We start from the raw sequence: 21,168 nt of genomic DNA on the forward strand, positions 1-21,168 counted from the left end.
CATTATCAAATGATCAATTGTTGCAAAATTTTAATGATTACAATAATCATAATCATGATAATCATTATCATCATGACAGACAGAAAGGAAAGTGAGTTATTAAAACCGTTGTAACAAGATAATGAAACCAACTTTTCTGGGTTGTTAACGATTCTCTCAATTGTGCAAAGTGCAACTTCTACAAATGGCACCTAATGTAAGGCCAGCTGCAAATGCAATATTTATTTATTAATACAATTACGAATCATATGAATATGATCAGGAAATAATATATTGTAATGCATTTCATTCTGTCGTACCCACTGCAATGACAAAGCATGATAAAAATAATCTCATACAAGCAATGAATTCTAAAAAAAACAATTTATTAAAAAATATAGTTTACAATAATTTTCATATAAAGATAGTAATGTATCAATTAGAGAGTATATACAAAACTCAATATGAGTTAATAACAATCGTTCTGTGAATTAATCAGAACATAAATAACTATGTGCAACAAAAATTGAAGTGTCAAACACATCAATAATACATTTCATCAAATCTTTTTTCTTCTCAAATGGCACTAATTTAAATTTTATTTTCAATGACCTGAATTCAGTCAGTTACTATTTATGACGAGTTACAAAAGAAATATTTGTCATTCACAACCATCATCGATTGCTTGCATACAATTAAAAATTGTTATTACGGGTATTAATGAATGAGTATGATTCTAAGTTGTTATCGTCATTCATAAGCTTACATGATCCAAAATCAAATAATGAGACATGGATTGAACACTATTTACAAGAAAAGAAATAATATAGAATTGATTTCACGATTCTTAAGTATTACGGGATTTGTTCAAATTCTAAAGAGGAAATGGTGTTACGACTAGCAGTACTTAAATGATTGGATAATGTTCTCCAATTAATGATTATTGATTTTAATAGCTAAACCTAGAATAACGATTATACGATGATCATTATTTAAACCTTATTATAGTTATGATAATGATTGTAAATCCTAAAGTTGAACGGACTGTATTCATCATATTGAATTTCAATAATAATGATAATTACATAATATATTCGGTAATTTGAGTTTGTTCTACCTAGGCTACATTACACATTTTTACTACTATATAAAATTTATCACAATTTAATTTTACAAGTGATAAGATGATCTTATAAAGGCAATTTTCTCAGCTTATTACAAATTTCTCCTTGAAAAAAATTAGTATGCTTTGGAATGCTGAATAGATGAATGAAATAGAATCAAAATAAATTCATCCAATAAATGCTAAATGGTCTTGCAGTGGAATTTATAAAAAAAATCAATCTTTAGAAAATTTCTTTCTCATTATAATTAAATTGAAAAACTGCATCAACTACTTTGTAAACAACTTCATGGAGTTTTATGAATAAACTCAATGTCCATTTAATATTAATACCATAAAACATAGCGAGATACAAAGCAACATAATCGCTGTACCTCGAAAAGATGTATTAAAAGCAGAGGAAATTACTAATATATTAATACGTTATTGGTTAATCATAATTATGTCAATTTGGAATAGATGGGTTGCACCGTATTTATTTTATACCACAATATTATAGATATGTTTATAATATTTCATTATTATATCTTATCTCAATTATAAAATCATAATTCAACTCGTGTCAGTCAATTCCATCAAATCTACAGCTAACAAAGTTCTACTTGAAAAAAGGCACTCCAGTATTAATCTAGGTACTATGCATACTTTTTATAGCAATCACTCATTCTCACAATTATATCCATGGTTAGATCTCATCTAACCAACAAATTATCTTGATTGTACTCCATAGTTTCCTTTACAGGCAGTCATTACCAAATACCTACTCAATAAAACTTCGATTCTCATTATAATTTGAGATATGCTATTTTTTAATCTCTGTATTCAACGTTGGGAATCAGAGAAGCTTTAATTGCACATATCTACAAAAGACAACTAGACATGATAATACGAATGCATAATAATATGAACGAAAACATAAATACGAAATAAAATCGTACAACGTAAAAAGACAACCAACATCTAAATAATATCATAGAGAAACAATAGCATAAGTAGATATGGTATAGGGGTGTTTATGTCGCAATTTTCAATGTTAACTCAAGCCGATAGTCCAAATAGTTCTTTGCCGTGAAGCTGTGTGACGCTGGCAGTCTCTCATATTGTGCCGTTGTTACACTCTCACCCCAACAAAACAGTAAAAATCGACAATAATTGACTTGAGTTAACAGTAATAGTTGCGACATAAACGCCCAATACCATGGGATATCTACGTACGCTATTGTTTCTCTATGATAATATTTTATTATTGATGAAAGCCAAAATAATCTTCTACTTTTATAATGCCATTTTCATGCATCTACTCGCCAAAACAGACTTCTACTATAAAAAATAGACTAGTCTCAATATAAGTCTTACTTTCTCCAAAGTCTGCTAAATATGCTGTTCAGTTTAATGGGAAAATAAAGATTTTCATGTACTTTCAAATTAGCTCTCTCTATGCCTGTAAAAAGATTTCACGCTAATCTTCAATTTAATGAACACAACAATGTAAAAGTGGACCCATCTCAACTCAACAATACTGTTCCAACACAAATAATCATGGAATTTCGTTTGCAACAAATGGAATCTCAAAAATTATCACAAATTATACTCACTTCACTCAACTGGTGTACGTTCAAGGTAAAGTGGCGTATAGACGGGGAAAATGGAGGCAGTATGTTACTGGTGGCCAGAACTTACCTTTTCAACTCACTGCTTAATTTTTTTGTCTATAGGAGAACGTACTTTTCACTCCAGCAGCGGTCAGTTTCTAATGGCGGCCAGTAAAACCAGAACTGTTTGTTTTTAGTAGCCCCTCAATAAAAAATAGCTTCATGGCAACTGATGGTCGATAAATGGTCTCTATGTTCCCCGTTTATAAAACAGCTAAGTATCATCACAGAGAAACAATAGCATGAGTAGATATCCCGTGGTATAGGGCGTTTATGTCGCAATTTTCAATGTTAACTCAAGCCGATAGTCCACGTATTTCTTTCTCAAAAAGGTGTGTGACGCTGGTAGTCTCTCATACTGTGCCGTTCATACACTCTCATCTCAACAAAACAGTAAAAATCGACAATAATCGACAGTAATCGACTATAATCTGCTTGAGTTAACAGTAAAAGTTACATCATAAGCGCCCTATACCATGGGATATCTACTTACGCTATTGTTTATCTATGGTGAAAACATAGTTTTCACATTCGATCTTCGATTATGACCAGCCACTAAGTCTCATTATGAATCGATTGATTCGATATTAATCGATTGATAATAGAACAAACTTTCGATTGTGACCAGCCACCAAGTCTCATAACAAATCTATTGATTCCGATATTAATCGATTGATTGGATGATTATCAATTTATAATGGAACGTGACCAGCCACCAAGTCTCATAATAAATCTATTGATTCCGATATTAATCGATTGATTGGATGATTACCGATTTATAATAGAACGAACTTTCGATTGTGACAAGCCACCAAAGTTCCATTCCAGTAAGAACCCCCAGTTTCGGCCACCAGAGTCCCATTTCAGCGAGGTGGTCTCAGAAGAACTTGTCCTGTTCCAGATCAGCCCTGATGTGCCCATTCATACTGTGACTGTTCCGCTTGATAGTGGCCGTCTCGTAGTCACCCGGCTGCTTGGCGAACAACTTCGGCGTGCCGTTGGCGGGTTTCGCAGAGAATGATGGCGTCCGCTTGGGCGAGTGCACCTCCTTGAGCGGAACTGTGACGTAGGGGTTCTGCTTAGACGAGATGTAGTGCGGCGAGCCGGGCAGAGAGGGTTTCCGACGCTGCTGCCACCAGTAGCAGCCGCCGAGCGCCATGCCGCCCCCTGCCATCAGGCAGATCAGGCACAGCACCACTATCGAGAACGTCGACAGGCCGTCGCGGCTCCGACTGTCAACTGTCGACTGCGCGTTCATTGGTGACAGATCTGAGCAAAACACAAATTCAACATAAATATTCATGCCCGGTTGCAGAGTCGTTACATAAAATCAAACATAGCTATGTGAGACATAGTTTTAAATCACTCACATAAATGGTTGATCGTTGCACAGTCATTTGCGGAAGCCCATTTAGCTATATCTCGAATTAGTATCATACATAAGTCACACTGCAGCTCTATTCACTTTTTCCCGTACATGAAATTCTATCCAACCAATGTCTTGGCATCGGGCAAAGTTTCAATCGACATCACTGTGAACAGACCTCACATAAAATTTATAAACAATATGGCGACTCTTGGCTTTTGGCGAAATTTATCACCATATTTAGCGATTTGGATGTTATAAACAACTTAAAAAACATAGAGAGAGAAAAAATAATTTACTTATATACAGATGGTTTTTCGTACACATCTTTCAAAAAAAGCTATCACCACCTCTAAAATGTATTTGGCGCGAGTAGATAGTGGATTTAACAGCACGACTTCGGGCCCCTAACTTGATTGACAGTTTTTAGCTATTGAAGACATACGACTGTGCAACAGAAACATGTGTCTAATCGGGCGTTTTTCAAAAATATTGAAAATATAAATACAGTGAGTTGAATGTCTGTTTTTAACTTTATGTGACGACTCTGTAACCGGGCACCAGTCAGTGAAGTCCCGTTCACACAATGAAACTTAAACTGAATTGAATTAGCTGATGGTTTAAACTGAGAATGAATAACATTTTAACAGATGAAACTTTGGGCCGCATCTACGTTCAACACTAATCTACGATCACATGAAGGTTTAGCCGCATTCATTTATACAATAAGTACATTATTAGAATGATAGGGAGAGGAAAAATTCGGTAACCTTGTGCTATTCCTCTCCCAAATTTAGATAACACATACTCGGAAATAGGTTGTAAATACTATAAGTCTTGTAGTTTTTCAATTCAAAAAAAAATTAAATATGAATTTAACTGTGCATTAATTTCAATGTGTATCAATCCAGGTTTAAACCAACAGCTGATATATTTCCGTATAAGGGCCGCTTTCTCCAAAGTTGGTTCAACTAGTAGGCCCGTTTAATCAATGTATGGCTGCATCTATTATAATGCTTTTCAATTGAGTCAGCTGACTGTTTAAACTGGAATTTGAGTTTAACTTTTTTGGAGAAAGCGACCCTTAAACAAATGGCTATTACTATAATATTGATTTTATCTAGTTTAAACTGAGTTCCTTCCAAACTATGCAGTATGCAAACGGCCCTAAGAAATACCAAGTCTTCGTAGTCCAGCTACGGATTTTAGAAATATAGAAACACAATAGAATATATATCATTGATATATTATCTATTTGTGTTTCAATACTTTTAGTTGCGGAGAGGCACAAGGGCGACTCCACCAACACGACAACGTTGAGGCGATCCAGCTGCTAGACAATGGAGGGTTGGTGCGGAGGCTCAAAAGGAGGAAACCGTTTGAACTAGTGTAGTGCTTGTTCAAGTAGTGTCCAGTGAAAGAGCAGAGCAGTGATTGAGTGAATCTAGCTTCTATAGTGCAGTCAACAAGTGTACATATTAATTAAATAAACAATATCAGTAAGAATTATTTCTAATGAGATATTCGCTGTTAAAATTTTCAAGTAGTATGTTAAGGTAGAAAAAATTAGCTCATTAGTCTCCAGACTATATAGTTATAGTATTGACAATAGTAAAAAAAAACTTATAGTAGCCCTAGAAATAAGATTGAGTACAGTCAAACCTCTGTATAACGAAGTCGATTATCCCGAGAAAAAAATCGCTGCAGAGAGGTATTCGTTATTGAGAGGTTGTCAAGAAAACTGCCACGATCCTAGGGATCTTATAATATCGTATCACGGCGGTAAATGAATGAATATGGTACATAAAACATATCATTGTGAACGGTAGGGTACCTATTAAGCCAATATTGATATGGAAATTTGAAAATTCATGCTGTTTGACAAAACATGTTTTTTTTAAATATTTATAGAATGTAATAAGTAAGTAAACTCATCAATTTATTTCCAGAAAGCTTGATTTGTACTATTAGTAGAGTTTAATCAAAGTACAAACTCTGTATCAATATTTTTCAACTTTTTACACTAATATTAGATGGAACGCAAAATACGGTTATCTTCTCAATAACTTCACTGTAATACTATAATAACTCAACTTTCCAATTTTTTAATGTTTTATATTAGGAAAAGTGAGTAATTTTCGGTTGAATTTTGCATTTGAATAAAACATCATGTTCGATAAACGACTCACATCTATTAAAACAGACATGTCTGGTACAATATTTATCAATTTTAATCCTTGCCTGATAATTTTGAAAGCCTCTATAACTTCTTGATCTGACGGATTCTTCTCCTAAGGTTTGTCACAGCCATCATCATCATCATCATAGTCAGTTCAAAGAAATGAAATGTGTGACAAAAGAAAGAATGGGAAAGCCCAGTCGTTCACCTGCCTGATCTACAATAATGACAAGTTCTTGGAATTCAATTCCCGACTTGTGTTTCACCCTCTATTGACTGTCTACCATCCTATTTTCTTCCTACCTGAATTGCCATTATTTTTAGTCTATTGACCTTTCTGCCGAAACAAAACAATTCCTTGAAAATAGCCGTCTACTTCCTATACACACTACATTTTGTATGTTTAAGTCAAGAAAAAATTTTGTTGTTGAGAGGTCCGAAATTCGTTAAAAAGAGGTAAATAAGCAGCCAAAACTCTAAAATGTTATGGGACCAGGTAAAAATTCGTTGTGTAGAGGATTTCGTTAAGTGGAGGTTCGTTATAGAAAGGTTCGACTGTATATAATAATATAGTTATTATTTTCACTTATCTACGAAGAAATATTACTGGATGAGAGATGAAGCAATAACCACTCACCATTCGACATTTCCAGACACATTCTCGATTCTCTAGAATGGCCTTGACACAGCTCTGGACCCGGATTCAAGGCCAGACATTGCCTGGTTCTGTGCTCCTGTTGGCCGGAGTCACATGGTGTCCATGGTGACCAGTTGTCCCAACCTTGGAGAGCTGTCAACAATCATCAAAAATGTCAACAGATGACAAAAATACTCCCAAGTTTTTGTAAGCTTTCGACTAATACATGTGAAAAATGATGTTCTATTAATGTTTCATACCAACACAGTAGAGAGAAGGCTAAGGCCAGGTTGCACAAAAGCCTGATCAATTTTAACTATGATTAAATCCACGAGAACAAATCAGAAAATAAGGCTTTTCTTATTGGTTCTCGTGGCATTTTTTTCTCATGCTATCTTTTCTCTGTAGTGATACTGAATAATTGAATGAGTAGTTACATTGGCAAGTGGGCATTTCGCAGATGTCGGTGCCAACCGAGGGGCCCTCACAGCCGGTGCCATCTTGATCCTTGTTGTTGACCGCCATGCAGTGACGTGTGCGCTGCCTCATGCCAATGCCACACGACACCGAACACTTGGACCATTCCGCCCAGCAACTCCATTCACCTACAACAGAACCAATGACACTCTAATTACACACTATATTCGAATTGGTGATTAATAATGTGATTTATTTTTGTTTATGTTTCATAAGATTCTAAACTGAAGTGGTACTATGGTTTCCCATGTAGAGGGTATAAAAGTAAGGAAGGAAGAGTGAAGAGGAGCGGAAAGGTGCTGAATAAGAGAAGAAGATAGGAAAAAAGAGAGAAAAAAATGAGCAAAAATTGTAAGCGAGTCCACAAACAAAAAATACCATTAAAATACTCTATTCAAAATATATAAACATGAAATAAATATATTTTTCACTACATACCTCTACAGGCGTTGTCAGTAAAACCAGAGGTCACAAACTCAATTAATTATTCTTTCATTCATTATTATTTTTATTAATAAATTAATGTGATAAGGTTATGTCTATATGAATTGCTATAAACAAATTATCAAATCATTTCATCTTTATCCACTTCAATCGATCAATAATTTTATTCAATTTAATACAATATACATAAAAGAAATCAAAATACAAAAAATCACAATCAAAAATAAGTGTAGTCTAATAAAATACAAAAACAGGCTTCATGGTGTCGTGTGCTGAAAAGAAAGAAAGGAGGAAAAATACCTAACCAACTATGGTTTCCCATGTAATAGGCAGGTAGAGGGTATACAAGTATGGAATGAAGGGTGAAGAGGAGTGGAAAAGGAAGAATAAGAGAAGAAAATAGGAAAAAAGAGAGAAAAAATATGAGCAAAAATTGTAAGCGAGTCCACTTTCAACAAATGTATCTAAAAGAAATGGCCTTGCAAACAGTACCTTGTTGGAGAAGAAATCTTGAGACTCATACGTGGATATGGAAGAGAAAGTTAAATTAAGCATGGACCAACAGTAACTTTTTCTTCCATATCGACTTATGAGTATCGAGATTTCTGCTCAACTACTGTTTGCAAGGCCATTTCTTTTAGATACATTTGTTGAAAGTGGACTCGCTTACAATTTTTGCTCATATTTTTTCTCTCTTTTTTCCTATTTTCTTCTCTTATTCTTCCTTTTCCACTCCTCTTCACCCTTCATTCCATACTTGTATACCCTCTACCTGCCTATTACATGGGAAACCATAGTTGGTTAGGTATTTTTCCTCCTTTCTTTCTTTTCAGCACACGACACCATGAAGCCTGTTTTTGTATTTTATTAGACTACACTTATTTTTGATTGTGATTTTTTGTATTTTGATTTCTTTTATGTATATTGTATTGAATTGAATAAAATTATTGATTGATTGAAGTGGATAAAGATGAATTGATTTGATAATTTGTTTATGGAAATTCATATAGACATAACCTTATCCCATTAATGTAATATTTAAATAATGAATAAAAGAATAATTAATTGAGTTTATGACCTCTGGTTTAACCAAACCTCTGGTTTTACTGACAACGCCTGTAGAGGTATGTTGTGAAAAATATATTTATTTCATGTTTATATTTGAATTGAATATTTCAATAGTATTTTTGTTTTGAAGATTGTATGGTATTACAAATAAAGTAAATAATATGGATTGTATGACAAATAAAGAATTGATTCGATAACCTACATGATAGTTTGACTATATTTGTGACAAAATTTAAGAAATAGAAGTGTTGGAGATAGCCTTTCTGATTATTGTATTTGTTTGATGTATCCAATAAATAGGGTTAAATAAATGAGACTGGGCCGCCGAAAACAATGGATGGACAGGTAGGTAGAAGTTCTAGAGACCCTTCAGTGGTCACCTATTGTTATTGAATTTCGACATTTTCGTGGTCTATTGTTAAGGTTTTCACTCCAAGAAATATATTGGTGAACCAGTGTGGTTACTTAAAGGCACTTACAGCTGTAAACGAGTGGTAGCATACAGTGATTGGATAAACACACACATTACTATCGATGACAAGTACAAATTTAGTCAAACGTACGTGGTGTGTAAAGCCCACATCGATTTTTGAGCGTACATTTGTTAGCCGTCCTGATAAATTAAATTCTACGAGTTTCAATTGGACTTGACATACACATGATACACATCATATGTTTGTCAAGTTGTGTTCAATCTAATAGAATTTGAAAGGACGTCAAAAAATCGCACGTTCAATTAGTATCGAATTGTATGTAACTCAAGTTAGTCTGTATACAAGCTTGTGAACAAGTTGAGTTTCATCAAATGAACCATTGGGAATAATACAATAATTACAAGTACTTGATCACTGATTTACATTCAATAATTGGAGAAAATACAAGTAACAGATGTAAGGTGCAAAGTAATAGATAAATGGTGCTACCAGATAGGATTGCCTTCAAGAAAGCACACGGGGCCACTAATGAGAGTAATGAAGCGGAATCAGAGGACAATAAAGTATGCTAGTCGAGAGTTAGAGGATGCACCTTTTTGGGACAATAGCCCAGTGCACAGGTAGCGCGGCCCAATCTCCTTTCTTTTACCCAATAGATACCTAAATGAGTAGACACTATTCTCTGAGTGGAGCTTTGGATCATAAATGACTCATGTAGTTTGTTCTAATGCAGCAAATGTTCTAAACATATATCCTCTAATGCCGCATCCACACTATTGGCCAATACGTACAAATGACGACCAGCGCAAGAGTGTGGATGGGTGGGTTTCCAGCGCTCGCCTTCGTTCGACTTTTGTCGAGCGAAGGCCAGTGTATCTCTTCTGTATGTAGATACTGAATGAACTGTATTGCATCACTACCTCCGTAAACAAAGCCATAGTGCATTCTGGTGACGTCAGCACAGGTAGATGGTTTTTGTAGCATTTTTTTTGTTCCTATTTCGGAACTAGGAAACATACTCGTAGTGTCAAACATACATGTAGGCTCCTACACCAATAAAAACACTAGCTGATATATATCAGCTGAAATCAACAAATTCTTACTGGTGTAGGAGACCTACCTGTGCTGACGTCACCAGAATGCACTATGGCTTTGTTCACGGAGGAAGTGATTGTATTGACTTTTTTGTCATAGTCATTCATCTTAGCTGTTTTCCATGCATGAAATGAAGCCGGTAAACAGCTGTTTGAAGAACAAATGAACATATGATTCTCATTACAGCAAACTCTACTGTAATGAAACCATATGTTTTCTTTACAGTTGAGTATGTTTCCTAGTTCCGAAATAGAAACAGCAAAACTGCTACAAAAACCATCTTCAGCGCTCCAGGTGGAAGTTTTGTCAACTTCTACAAAAATTACTGATTCGGAATTTGTAAACTAGGTTATGTTTATAGAATGCATGTAGTAACTTCAGCACAAGCAGGTAATGTTTTCTATTGCTCAATTATTCTTCTTTAGATTATTATGACAAAAAATAGTGTACGTTACTTGGACGTGAGTGTCTTTCGCAGTGCTCGAATGAAATTCTAGTCTCGGCTAACGCCTTGACTAGAATCATCATTCTCGCATGCAAAAGGCTCCTTCCCGTCCATGTGACGGAAGATACTATTACCTCAACAGTAGATACTGAATAAATCTGATTGTATCAACTAATACTTCGACATCTGATACTGAATGAATTGTATTGAATCGAATCTTACCTCGACAGTTGTGAGTGTTGCAGACTCGCGCCACCCTGGGCGGACCCTGGCAGTCATCTGGTCGACCCTCGCACTTGCGTTCGCGGAACTGTTGCCCTCCCCCACACTCCACCGAGCATGGCGACCAACTCGACCAGTCCGACCACAGGTCTTCGCTCTCCACGCGTCCTGGAAACAGCAAAAATATTCAGATATCAGTCACAATATTCAGTACATCATGAGTTGTCAGTACTGTAACTTAATTTCTTACATTCATAATATAATCACGGTTCCAAGGTTGAGAGGTACAGAGGACTAAAAAGTACTAACTCCGCCAAATAAAGTATGCTTTCATTTCATCACAATGGCCCGGTTGCACTAAAGGCTCAACTCACACTTACGCGACTCCGGTCGAGAAGAGACTCGACTCTAGTCGAGAGCATGTGTTTCCAAATGGTGACAGTCACGGAGACTAGAATCGACTGGTCTGAGTGTCACCATTTGGGAACACATGCTCTCGACTAGAGTCGAGTCTCTTCTCCACCTGAGTCGCGTTGAGCATAAGTCTTTAAATTAATGTGATCAAGTGCTAATTAAAGTCATCATCCGCTTCTCTGATTGGTTCTTGTGGTATTTGACCGTCATTAAAGCCTGGTTTTCACTAGTAGAGTTAGTGGTCGAGTAACAGGCATACTAACTCTACCGAGCTAACTCTACTCTACTTACTTGGTCGAGCAACTGTTTTCACTACAATATTGAGATAGTAGGTAAAGTGTGTTGTCCAATGAACAGAACTAACCTTAAACCTTAAAATGTCAATAATGTTTATTAACATGTTTTAAAGTTTATTTTTGTTTTATTAACATGTCTTAATGTTTTATCAACCTTAAAATGGCAATACTCCACTCTACTCTATTAGCTCGAGACTGTTTTCATCAGCATATTAGGGGTAGAGTAAAGTGAGAAGCGCTGGTGGGGGAAGACAAGTGGTAGATTACTATCATACAGTGCTATCCCACTCTACTCTACTAAAAACTAGTACTCTACCATGAACGTTTTCATAGGGGGAGTTCACAAGATAGTCAGTGATTGCCCAGGGAACTCTACTAACGAAAACCAGGCATTTAAATCACGATGGAATCTAGTGCAACAAGACAGCGTGATTTTTCCGCCCAAATTATAACAATGGTATAGAAGGAAAGCCCGAAATTGTCTTATCGATTGACACCTTTGTTTTTGAAATTGGCCAAGCTTGAAAACTTTCAAATTCTCTCATGGACTCATTTGTTAATCATGAAAATGGTCCAAAAATATATATGCTTATGCATTTTCAGGCCCAATTCAGTAACGAATGAAATACAAAAATAACAACAAATATACAAACTAATAAATAAAACGTATACAGGGTTATAATGTTCAACATGAAGCCCAAAATCGGCTCTATCGAATGACAGCTTCTGTTTTGAAATTGGTCATAGTGGCACATTTCGATAAACTCGTGATATTTTCAGATAATATTCAAGTGTTTTATTATGGATAAATATATCACTACATCTCACCAAAAACAGTATCTGAAATATTGACATATATGTTTCAAAAATTGGGCTAATAAAATACAAAAATAACAACAAATATACAAACTAATAAATAAAACGTATACAGGGTTATAATGTTCAACATAAAGACCAAAATCGGCTCTATCGAATGAACCTTATGTTTTGAAATTGGTCATAGTGGCAATATTGGTGATATTTTCAGATAATATTCAAGTGTTTTATTATGGATAAATATATCACTATATCTCACCAAAAACAGTATCTGAAATATTGACATATGTTTCAAAAATAGGGCTTGATAGGTGGGGTCAACTTCACGCGGAGCTGACTTGGTATGAGACAAACTCGATATGGTTGTGTCAACTTTACGGGTATAGTGAGGTCCACGTTATAATGGCAGTGCAGTGGAGAAAGATGGGAAAAAACGTTGCCGATCTTCTGTCTTGTCAATACCTTCTATAGACGGTAGCTGATACAGGTTTATTGATGTAATATTAAGGGTTCATTCTCATTTAAAATAATCAATTATATTTTACTAAGCAAGAAATTATATTTTTCAATAACTTCATAATTAAGATGAAATATTTTGTTAATCTTTTTATTTATTTATTTATTTTTATTTACAATGCAAATGACACTAATGTAATAACATTGGTAGATAAAATAATAAGGTTCAGTAGTCCTTGTGCTATTTTTCTTCCAAACTTAAAGGTGACAAAGTACAAGATAAGGTTAGAATTTCACGTGTACAATTTTCTACAAAATTTTAGTGCAAAATAAACATGAAAAATATAAATTTTGAATTTAGATGGCTTGAATTTTATTAGAAATATTCCACTCAATTACCACTTGTAATGAATAATATTGAGTTAAGAAAATTTGGAACCATTGAAGAAACACAAACTTGATTGTTGAAAGACAATCTGGCAACAGAGCAAAGCGAGAAAGAGATAGCGCTAACCGCTTCGTTGAATTTAATTATTTTCACCAAAACACAGAAAACAGTACAAAGATGTGACAATCAGAAAAAAACAATAATATTATTATTCTAAATATCTATATCAACTATCTGAAAAATACGGCTAGAGGTGAAGAACTACTGGCTTAAGTGAAACACTTGTTCGCCAATAGGTGTAGAGACTTAACTGTTTCTAAATCTTAAACTAAAACTAATACAGGTTTTTCAAGAGCTAAATCCTATTCATAAATAAGAATTCAGAATCATTTACCACCCACCCAAATCCATACAAAATCCGAAGCGTAAGAGTAGAATGTCCCCGAACTGATCTATCCATTTGCAGAAAACAATATATGTATAATTGTAATAGAATTTTTAATAGTATTTCATCACATCCAGACCGGTTGGGCATGTTAAAAAACGTTTTTGGAAATTGGATCCGCACCGATCTAAACTCTGTCATATCTCTTATTAACTGAGCTCAGCACTTATCTTTTTCTATTCCCATTAATTGTATCTTCATGCTTTTATATCAAGTCTTCTTCTTCTGCACAACTTCACATCTTCTTTCGAACTTTCCACATTATTATATCAAATATTTAAGTTTTACATTGTTATACTAAGGAAATCTTCTTCGAGTATATCTTCAATCTGAGATTTTTTTTGCTAAAAATTTATGTAAAAATCTTCAACACTCGGCCTCTGCGCACAGGTTTTTCTACTTTGCAGGGACCCTCCTTATATATGATATGATTACTAATTATAATACCTACTGTGTATATAACTATTAAGTGATGTTCAAACTTTAAGTTTTAAACTTCGTAATTATCATTAAGGATAAATAAATTGAATTTGAATGTTAATAATTTATTAATTATTGATAGACAAGGATAGCAATAACATTGTCAATCAAACACTGCCATTATAACGTGAACCTCACTATAGCTGACCTGGTATGGGACAAACTCGATATGGTGGAGCTAATTTGGTGGTGAAAAAAAATGAAATCTGACCTGATCTGAGGCAAACGCCGTCGGCCTGACAGACACGCTCCTCCTCCTTGGCCTGCGTGATCTTGATGTGCGCGGGATCCGGGGTGGGCGCCCGACACGCGAAGCGCACGCGCTTCTCGGTGCCGTTGCCGACGGCCATCCAGGGCGTCCAGTTGGACAGGCGCTTCGAGTCGATGCAGGCGGCCGTGTTGCACGTCTCGTAGTCCAGGTGGCAGCCGGCGCAATCTAGACCGCCTGGCGCCTGGGGTGGCGGGTTGTCGCAGCGCCTGGTGCGCACCCGGTAACCGCCACCGCAGCGCGCCGAGCATTCGCCCCAGGCACCCCACGCGCTCCATGCGCCGTCGCGGACCGGTGCCGAAGGAGCTACAAACAAAATTTCTAGATTATTCACTTGGAAAAGTTCACATATTCATCTGAACGTGTTGAGTGAAAACACCAAAAATAAGCTTCACACTTGTGATGCTAGATGAAGGGAGGTTATTAAGAAAGGTGCCGAAGCAAACAAAATTTATTCAATCAATTCATATTTATAATAGTTTTTCCATAAAGATCAGTTCGCCTCGAGACGTCGTGAAGTAAGCATCGATTGTTTGTGTGCTCCCTTTGTTGTTACGATATATTTTAGTTCACCGGTTAACTATGTTGTGTTTGAAGTGTGATACGGATGCTCCTAAACAGGACTTTTCAACATGTAACTCGTGTAACACAAAATGCCATTTTTTGTGTCAATTAATGAAAGAGTCTAATTTTCGAAAAATTTCCATTGAAAATAAGGCCAAGTGGAAGTGCATAGCTTGTAAAACAGGGTCAGGCGCATCGTCGGCTATCGCTGCGTCAGCGGCAGTACAGTCATCATCTACTGCTGCGTCAACAGTGCAGTCATTGTCTACTGCCGGCGAGGATGGCTCAAGGGCAACGGCTGCTGATAACAGACAATCGCTTTCTGCTGATAACAGACAATTGGATTTACAGGCTATTTCTAATGTCGTGAGAGAAATTATATGTGATGAACTGTCTCCTACTTTTAAAGAGGATTTTTATTCTATGAACGTCTCTATAGAATTCATGTCTGATGAGTTCGATTCGTTTAAAAACGAACTTGTCAGTTGCAAGGAGGAAATTGAATCTTTGAAGAAAGACGTTGACTCGTTGAAAAATGAAAATTTGAAGTTGAAAAGTGAACTGTCCGATATGCAAGGCTATACTCGTAGAGAGAATGTAATTGTTACCGGCGTTCCAGAAACAAATAATGAATCGATGTTTGAAGTTTTTAATAAAATATCATCTGCTATCAAGAATCCAATAATTGATTCGAAGGGTCTCAGTGCCGCGCACAGATTACCATCAAGGGGAAAGGATCAGATCAAGCCCATTGTTTTCAAATTCGTCCGCAGACAAGATAAAGAAGACTGGTTGAACCACTTCAAACAGGCAGCGAGCCGCGATGTTGGAGGTCCAGGTATTTCAACTAAGATGGTGAATAGATCTTTGGCTGATGGTCGAGTGTGTGCTTATCAGCATCTGGCCCCCTCTACAATGGAATTCAAATTCAAATTCATTTATTTGCCATAAAATAATACAGATTGATAAAATAAATATTCTAACTTACAAAATGGCACTTACTTCCCAAAAAGGTTCAAAATTGCAAAAGTTATAGCTCTTCACAAAGCTGGTGATCATACACAACCCGGAAATTATAGACCTATAAGTCTTTTAAGTAGTTTTTCAAAAATATTTGAAAAATTGATCAAAATTAGATTAGTTTGTTTCCTAGATAGAATAAAATTCATTCATAGTAATCAATATGGGTTTCAATCTGGTAAGTCTACCACTGATGCTGTACTTCACTTAACTAACATCATAAATAAAAATTTCAAATCCAAGCATAAAACACTATCAGTTTTTTTAGACCTTGCAAAGGCGTTTGATTCCATACCACACAAAATACTATTGCAAAAATTACATAATTGTGGAGTTAGGGGCATAGCAAACGATCTATTTGCGAGTTATCTAATGGATCGCTCTCAATATTTGACAATTAATGGTAAAACAAGTTTGAAAAATCTTTCTGTATTTGGTCTTCCACAAGGCACAGTCCTTTCACCATTGCTCTTTTTGATTCATGTTAATGACCTTTTGAATCTGAAAATACCTAACTGCAGAGTAATTTCATTTGCTGATGACACGGCTCTTGTTTTTTCTGGTGTGTCATGGGGGATGTATATAACAATGCAAATGAGGGTTTGAGAATTGTAAAATCATGGTTTGATAGACATGTACTCACCATGAACCTGAAGAAGACTAAATTTATGACTTTTTCTCCTACTGAAATAGGTCAACCAGTACAAACCTTGTCTTTCCAAATGCATTCTCACGCTTTGTTAAATCATGTGTATTGTGATTGCCCTTGTATTGAAAAGGTGAAATCCTTAAAATATTTGGGTATAATGATGGATGATCATATAAAATGGGATACTCATATTGAATATATGTGCAGACGGCTTAAATATCTAATTTATAAGTTTTATAAACTAAATCAAATAGCTGATATGATAATAATGAAAAAGATTTATTATGCTTATGCGCAATCACTTTTCCAATATGGAATTGATATATGGGGGGCTTAAAACAAAAAGTTTGTTTTAATGTGTATTATTTTTGTTAATCTCTGTATCTAACTTGTATGTGTGTAAGAATAAATTTGAATTAAATTGAATTGCAAATTTCATATAGACTCTATGGCCTTCGGCTGTTATTCCTTTCGTGAGACACTCCTTATAGTTTGATCCCTATCACATGAACTAGTAAAATAAAAGGGCGATTACATTGGTCAAGTTTACTTGACTTCAAGTTTTCAAAATCGCCCATTCAACTCGAACGTTAAAAAACCTGAATTCAAGAGAACTTGCTTAATGTAAACGCCTCTTCACACAGAAATATGAAAAACACTAACCAGGACAGGGAGGATTAGAATGACAGTACATCTCAAGCGTATCGGTGCCGACACAGACACGACCGCCGTGCGCCGGTGCCGGGTTGCCGCAGGCGCGACGTCTTGTCTTGACGGCGACGCCACACGTCTGTGAGCAGTCGGACCACGCTGACCAGGCGGTCCACGAGCCGTGCACGGTGCAGTTGGTGACGCGCGTCGCGATGCCCTGGCAGGGTGCGCCACCGTGCAGTGCTGGCGGGTTGTCGCAGCGACGGGTCGCGCACAGACATTGGTCGCCTCCCGACGCGGCTGAGTCGCCTCCCGACGCGGCCGAGTCGTCGGTCGCAGACACCTGCGAGCACGGAGTCCAGGCGCTCCAGGCTGACCAACCACCCGCAACTGAAACAAACACACAATATCAAATTCAAATTCACTTGAATTTGTTCTTTGATTTGGATAAATTAATTATTTGATTTGAATTGAATGAATTCTTTATTCTTCATTGATTGATACAATAAGTACATAATCAAAATGATAGGGAGAGAAAAAATAAGGTAAGCTTGTGCTATTCCTCCCCCAATTTTAGATAAGGTTACACATAGAAATAGGTCAAGTCTTGTAGTTGTTCACAAAATTTTTAGTCCCTAATTATAATGTTATTGTATTTTCCATTGCTTATATTCAAAAAAAGGGTCAACACCGTTTCTACTCAAATTTCAACTGTTCGTGTGTCTTATGCTTTTGTACAGTGATGTCCACGTTATAATGGCAGTGGAGAAACATAGGAATAATGCTCACAGAAACAAAGGAGAAAAGCGTTGTCGATTCTTTGCCTTGTCACTGCCTTCTATAGAGGATAGCTGATACCGGTATATCTAATGTCATATTAACTGTTCATTCCTGCTGAGAATTATTAATTATATATTTTATTAGTCAGTCATTAAATGATTGATTTTCATGATTCAGATTATCATAAAGTGGATCTCACTATAAACGCCTATGTCTCTAATTGTAGACCATTTCGATATTTGACAAGTTCCAGATCTCCCTCTTCAAATCAATGGATGCCCCCTGAGCATAGATGTTTATTTCCATAATCCATAGTCAATGGATCTATTTGAATTCCTCCAAGAGTTCTCACTAAAAATAATTATTGTTGAACGAAAATCAAAGTAAATGCTGTAAATCACCCCGAAGACTTCTGCTACTGCAAATATTGACAACAAGGTAAACAGCTAGATGGTAATTCGCTGAGTGATACTATACAAAAATTTGGATTTTCGTTTAACATTAATTATTCATTAGCATTTGAATAAAACGCAATTTCTCAGTAATTTTCATTTGTAGTTCTCATTGAACTTGAACTGTTGAGCAATACCACACACTGGACCACATGGCACTACGAACGCTCGAATTAAACAAGTTTTGAATAAATTGTAGGGTACCACCACACAGGAAAATAGTATAAGAAGATATCCTATGGTATAGGTCAGTGGTCGCCAAACAGTCAATCGCGAGCTACCTCGTGGTAGCTAGCTCGTGAGGTAGTTTTTGGTAGCTCACAGAAATGATCGTGCAAAAGAATGTCGTTCAGTTTGAATATGAACACTTTCCCAGTCTGGAGAAAATCAATGACGAGAAAAATCCTCCACAGCACCGCAGCAATAACCAAGAATACGTTACAATTCTTTCAGAATTGAGACAACAGTTTGATCAACGATTTCAAGATTTTAAAAGCATATCAAATATGGTACAATTCATCACCTCTTTTTTGTAGAGATCTACGCAAAAGATTTTGCAGCTTGTGTTGTACAACATTTTTGTGGAGATCAATCAGGCTTCAGTTGAAATGGAATTTGTGGATTTTCAAAATGATCTGTTTCTCAGATCACTTTCTAAAACTGGAAATATTTTGCCTCAAGTCCCCAAAGAAAAATATCCAAATATTATTCAAGTTGCATTGAGGTTGAAATAATGTTCAGCTCTACTTACTTGTGTGAAGTATCTTTTTCAAGTATGAAATTCATGAAAAATCGATATAGGGACAGACTGACTGATGAACATTTGGACAACTGCATCAGAATGGCGGCTACAACGTACACTCCAAACATCAAGTAAATACTTGACCAAAAAGAGTACGTTCCACTGCTCTCATTGAAATGTACATTTCAGCTTCTGTTATACTTTTTGCTACAAGTAGATTCCAACACTAGAAATGTATCTTTATAGGCAAAAAAAGATACTTTCTTCAGTCAAATATTCGTTGGTAGCTCACTAGAAGTTTTATAAATCCTATTCTAGCTCACAGGCTCATAAGTTTGGCGACCATTGGTATAGATCGTTTATGCTCCAAATTTCAAGCTGATTTTTTACTCATTCTAGCCGATTACTGTCGTCTGCTGTCAATATTATTTTATTAATGTCAAATATTATTTTTGGCCGGGTGAGAGTGTTGGAACGACACTGTATGCGAGACAACCAGCGTCACATAGTTTCACCAAAAACAACTACTTTAGTGAGATTCACGTTAAAATGGCAGTGGAGAAAGATAGGGGAACAACGTTGCCGATCCTCTGTCTTGCCAATGCCTTCTATAGACGGTAGCTGACGATACAGGTTTATTGATGTAAAATTAACTGTTCATTCTCGTTTAAAATAATCAATTAAATGCTGTAAATCACTCTGAAGACTTCTACTGCAAATATTGACAACAGGGTAAACAGCTAGATGGAAATTCGATGAGCGATACTATACAAAAATTATTTGTCAGCCCGGAAAATTGGGATTTTCGTTTAATAATAATTAGTCATCACTTAGCATTTGAACAAATGCAATTTCTAATTTATTTCCATCTGCAAATTAAGCTACTTTGGAAGGAATGGTGGTTTATTGAAGTGAGTGAAGAAAAGTAGTTTTAGGACTGACCAGGATGGGTTAGCACGGGACACTGCGTGGCATTCTGCTGCCAGTAGGACGCGAGAGGGTCGCGGTTGGGAGGGGGCAGACACTGCTCCTTGAGTTCGTTCCAGCCGCAGTAGGGGTCCATCGAGTTCATGCAAGCCTTGGCCGTCCGGTGTCGGCTGCAGTGCGCCGTTGGTATCCGCAGCAGAGAATCCTCCAGGCCCACGTAGATCGAGTCCTGAATCAACAAAATTGACCAATAAACATTTATTATTCACAAGGTGAGAGTATGTTTACAATGGAAGCATAGGAAAAATATGAAAAGAAGGAGAAAATATGTATGTTTATATGAAATTAGCAAAAAGATTGGAGTGATTGAAACAGAGTATCAGAGAAACAGGTGAGAGTATGTATACAATGGAAGCATAGGAAAAATATGAAAAGACGGAGAAAATATGTACGTTTATATGAAATTAGCAAAAAGATTGGAGTGATTGAAACAGGATTTTATTAATAAGTTTCCCCAAATAAGTTGTAACGGTGGGAACGAAAAGAATAGCCTATATGTAATTGTGAGGAAGAAAAACTATAACCAACAGTTTGAGTGGTTTTAATGATAAATCAAAGGTTAACAATTTACTATATAATTTAATGAAACGTTATCGTTATATTCACATTTGAGATTTGTATTATAACAAACAATCAAAA

The 21,168-nt window shown here is 36.0% G+C and overlaps 1 protein-coding gene across 1 annotated transcript in view; it reads right to left on the bottom strand.

Moving 5' to 3' along the window:
* Positions 1 to 344: 344 nt before the first annotated feature.
* The window catches only part of LOC111045263 (semaphorin-5B), a 272,649-nt gene continuing 251,825 nt past the window's right edge, over positions 345 to 21,168 (bottom strand). The window contains exons 10-16 of the mRNA XM_039427109.1: positions 20,485 to 20,698; positions 17,581 to 17,958; positions 14,628 to 14,990; positions 11,122 to 11,289; positions 7,374 to 7,541; positions 6,937 to 7,089; positions 345 to 4,023 (exon numbers count right to left, since the gene is read on the bottom strand). Of these exons, the coding sequence (XP_039283043.1) occupies positions 3,632 to 4,023; positions 6,937 to 7,089; positions 7,374 to 7,541; positions 11,122 to 11,289; positions 14,628 to 14,990; positions 17,581 to 17,958; positions 20,485 to 20,698 (1,836 nt within the window). The 3' untranslated portion in view covers positions 345 to 3,631. The remainder of the gene's footprint in view (positions 4,024 to 6,936; positions 7,090 to 7,373; positions 7,542 to 11,121; positions 11,290 to 14,627; positions 14,991 to 17,580; positions 17,959 to 20,484; positions 20,699 to 21,168) is intronic.

The sequence above is a fragment of the Nilaparvata lugens genome, chromosome 4 (genome assembly GCF_014356525.2).
Source record: "Nilaparvata lugens isolate BPH chromosome 4, ASM1435652v1, whole genome shotgun sequence".
Classification (NCBI taxonomy): domain Eukaryota; kingdom Metazoa; phylum Arthropoda; class Insecta; order Hemiptera; family Delphacidae; genus Nilaparvata; species Nilaparvata lugens.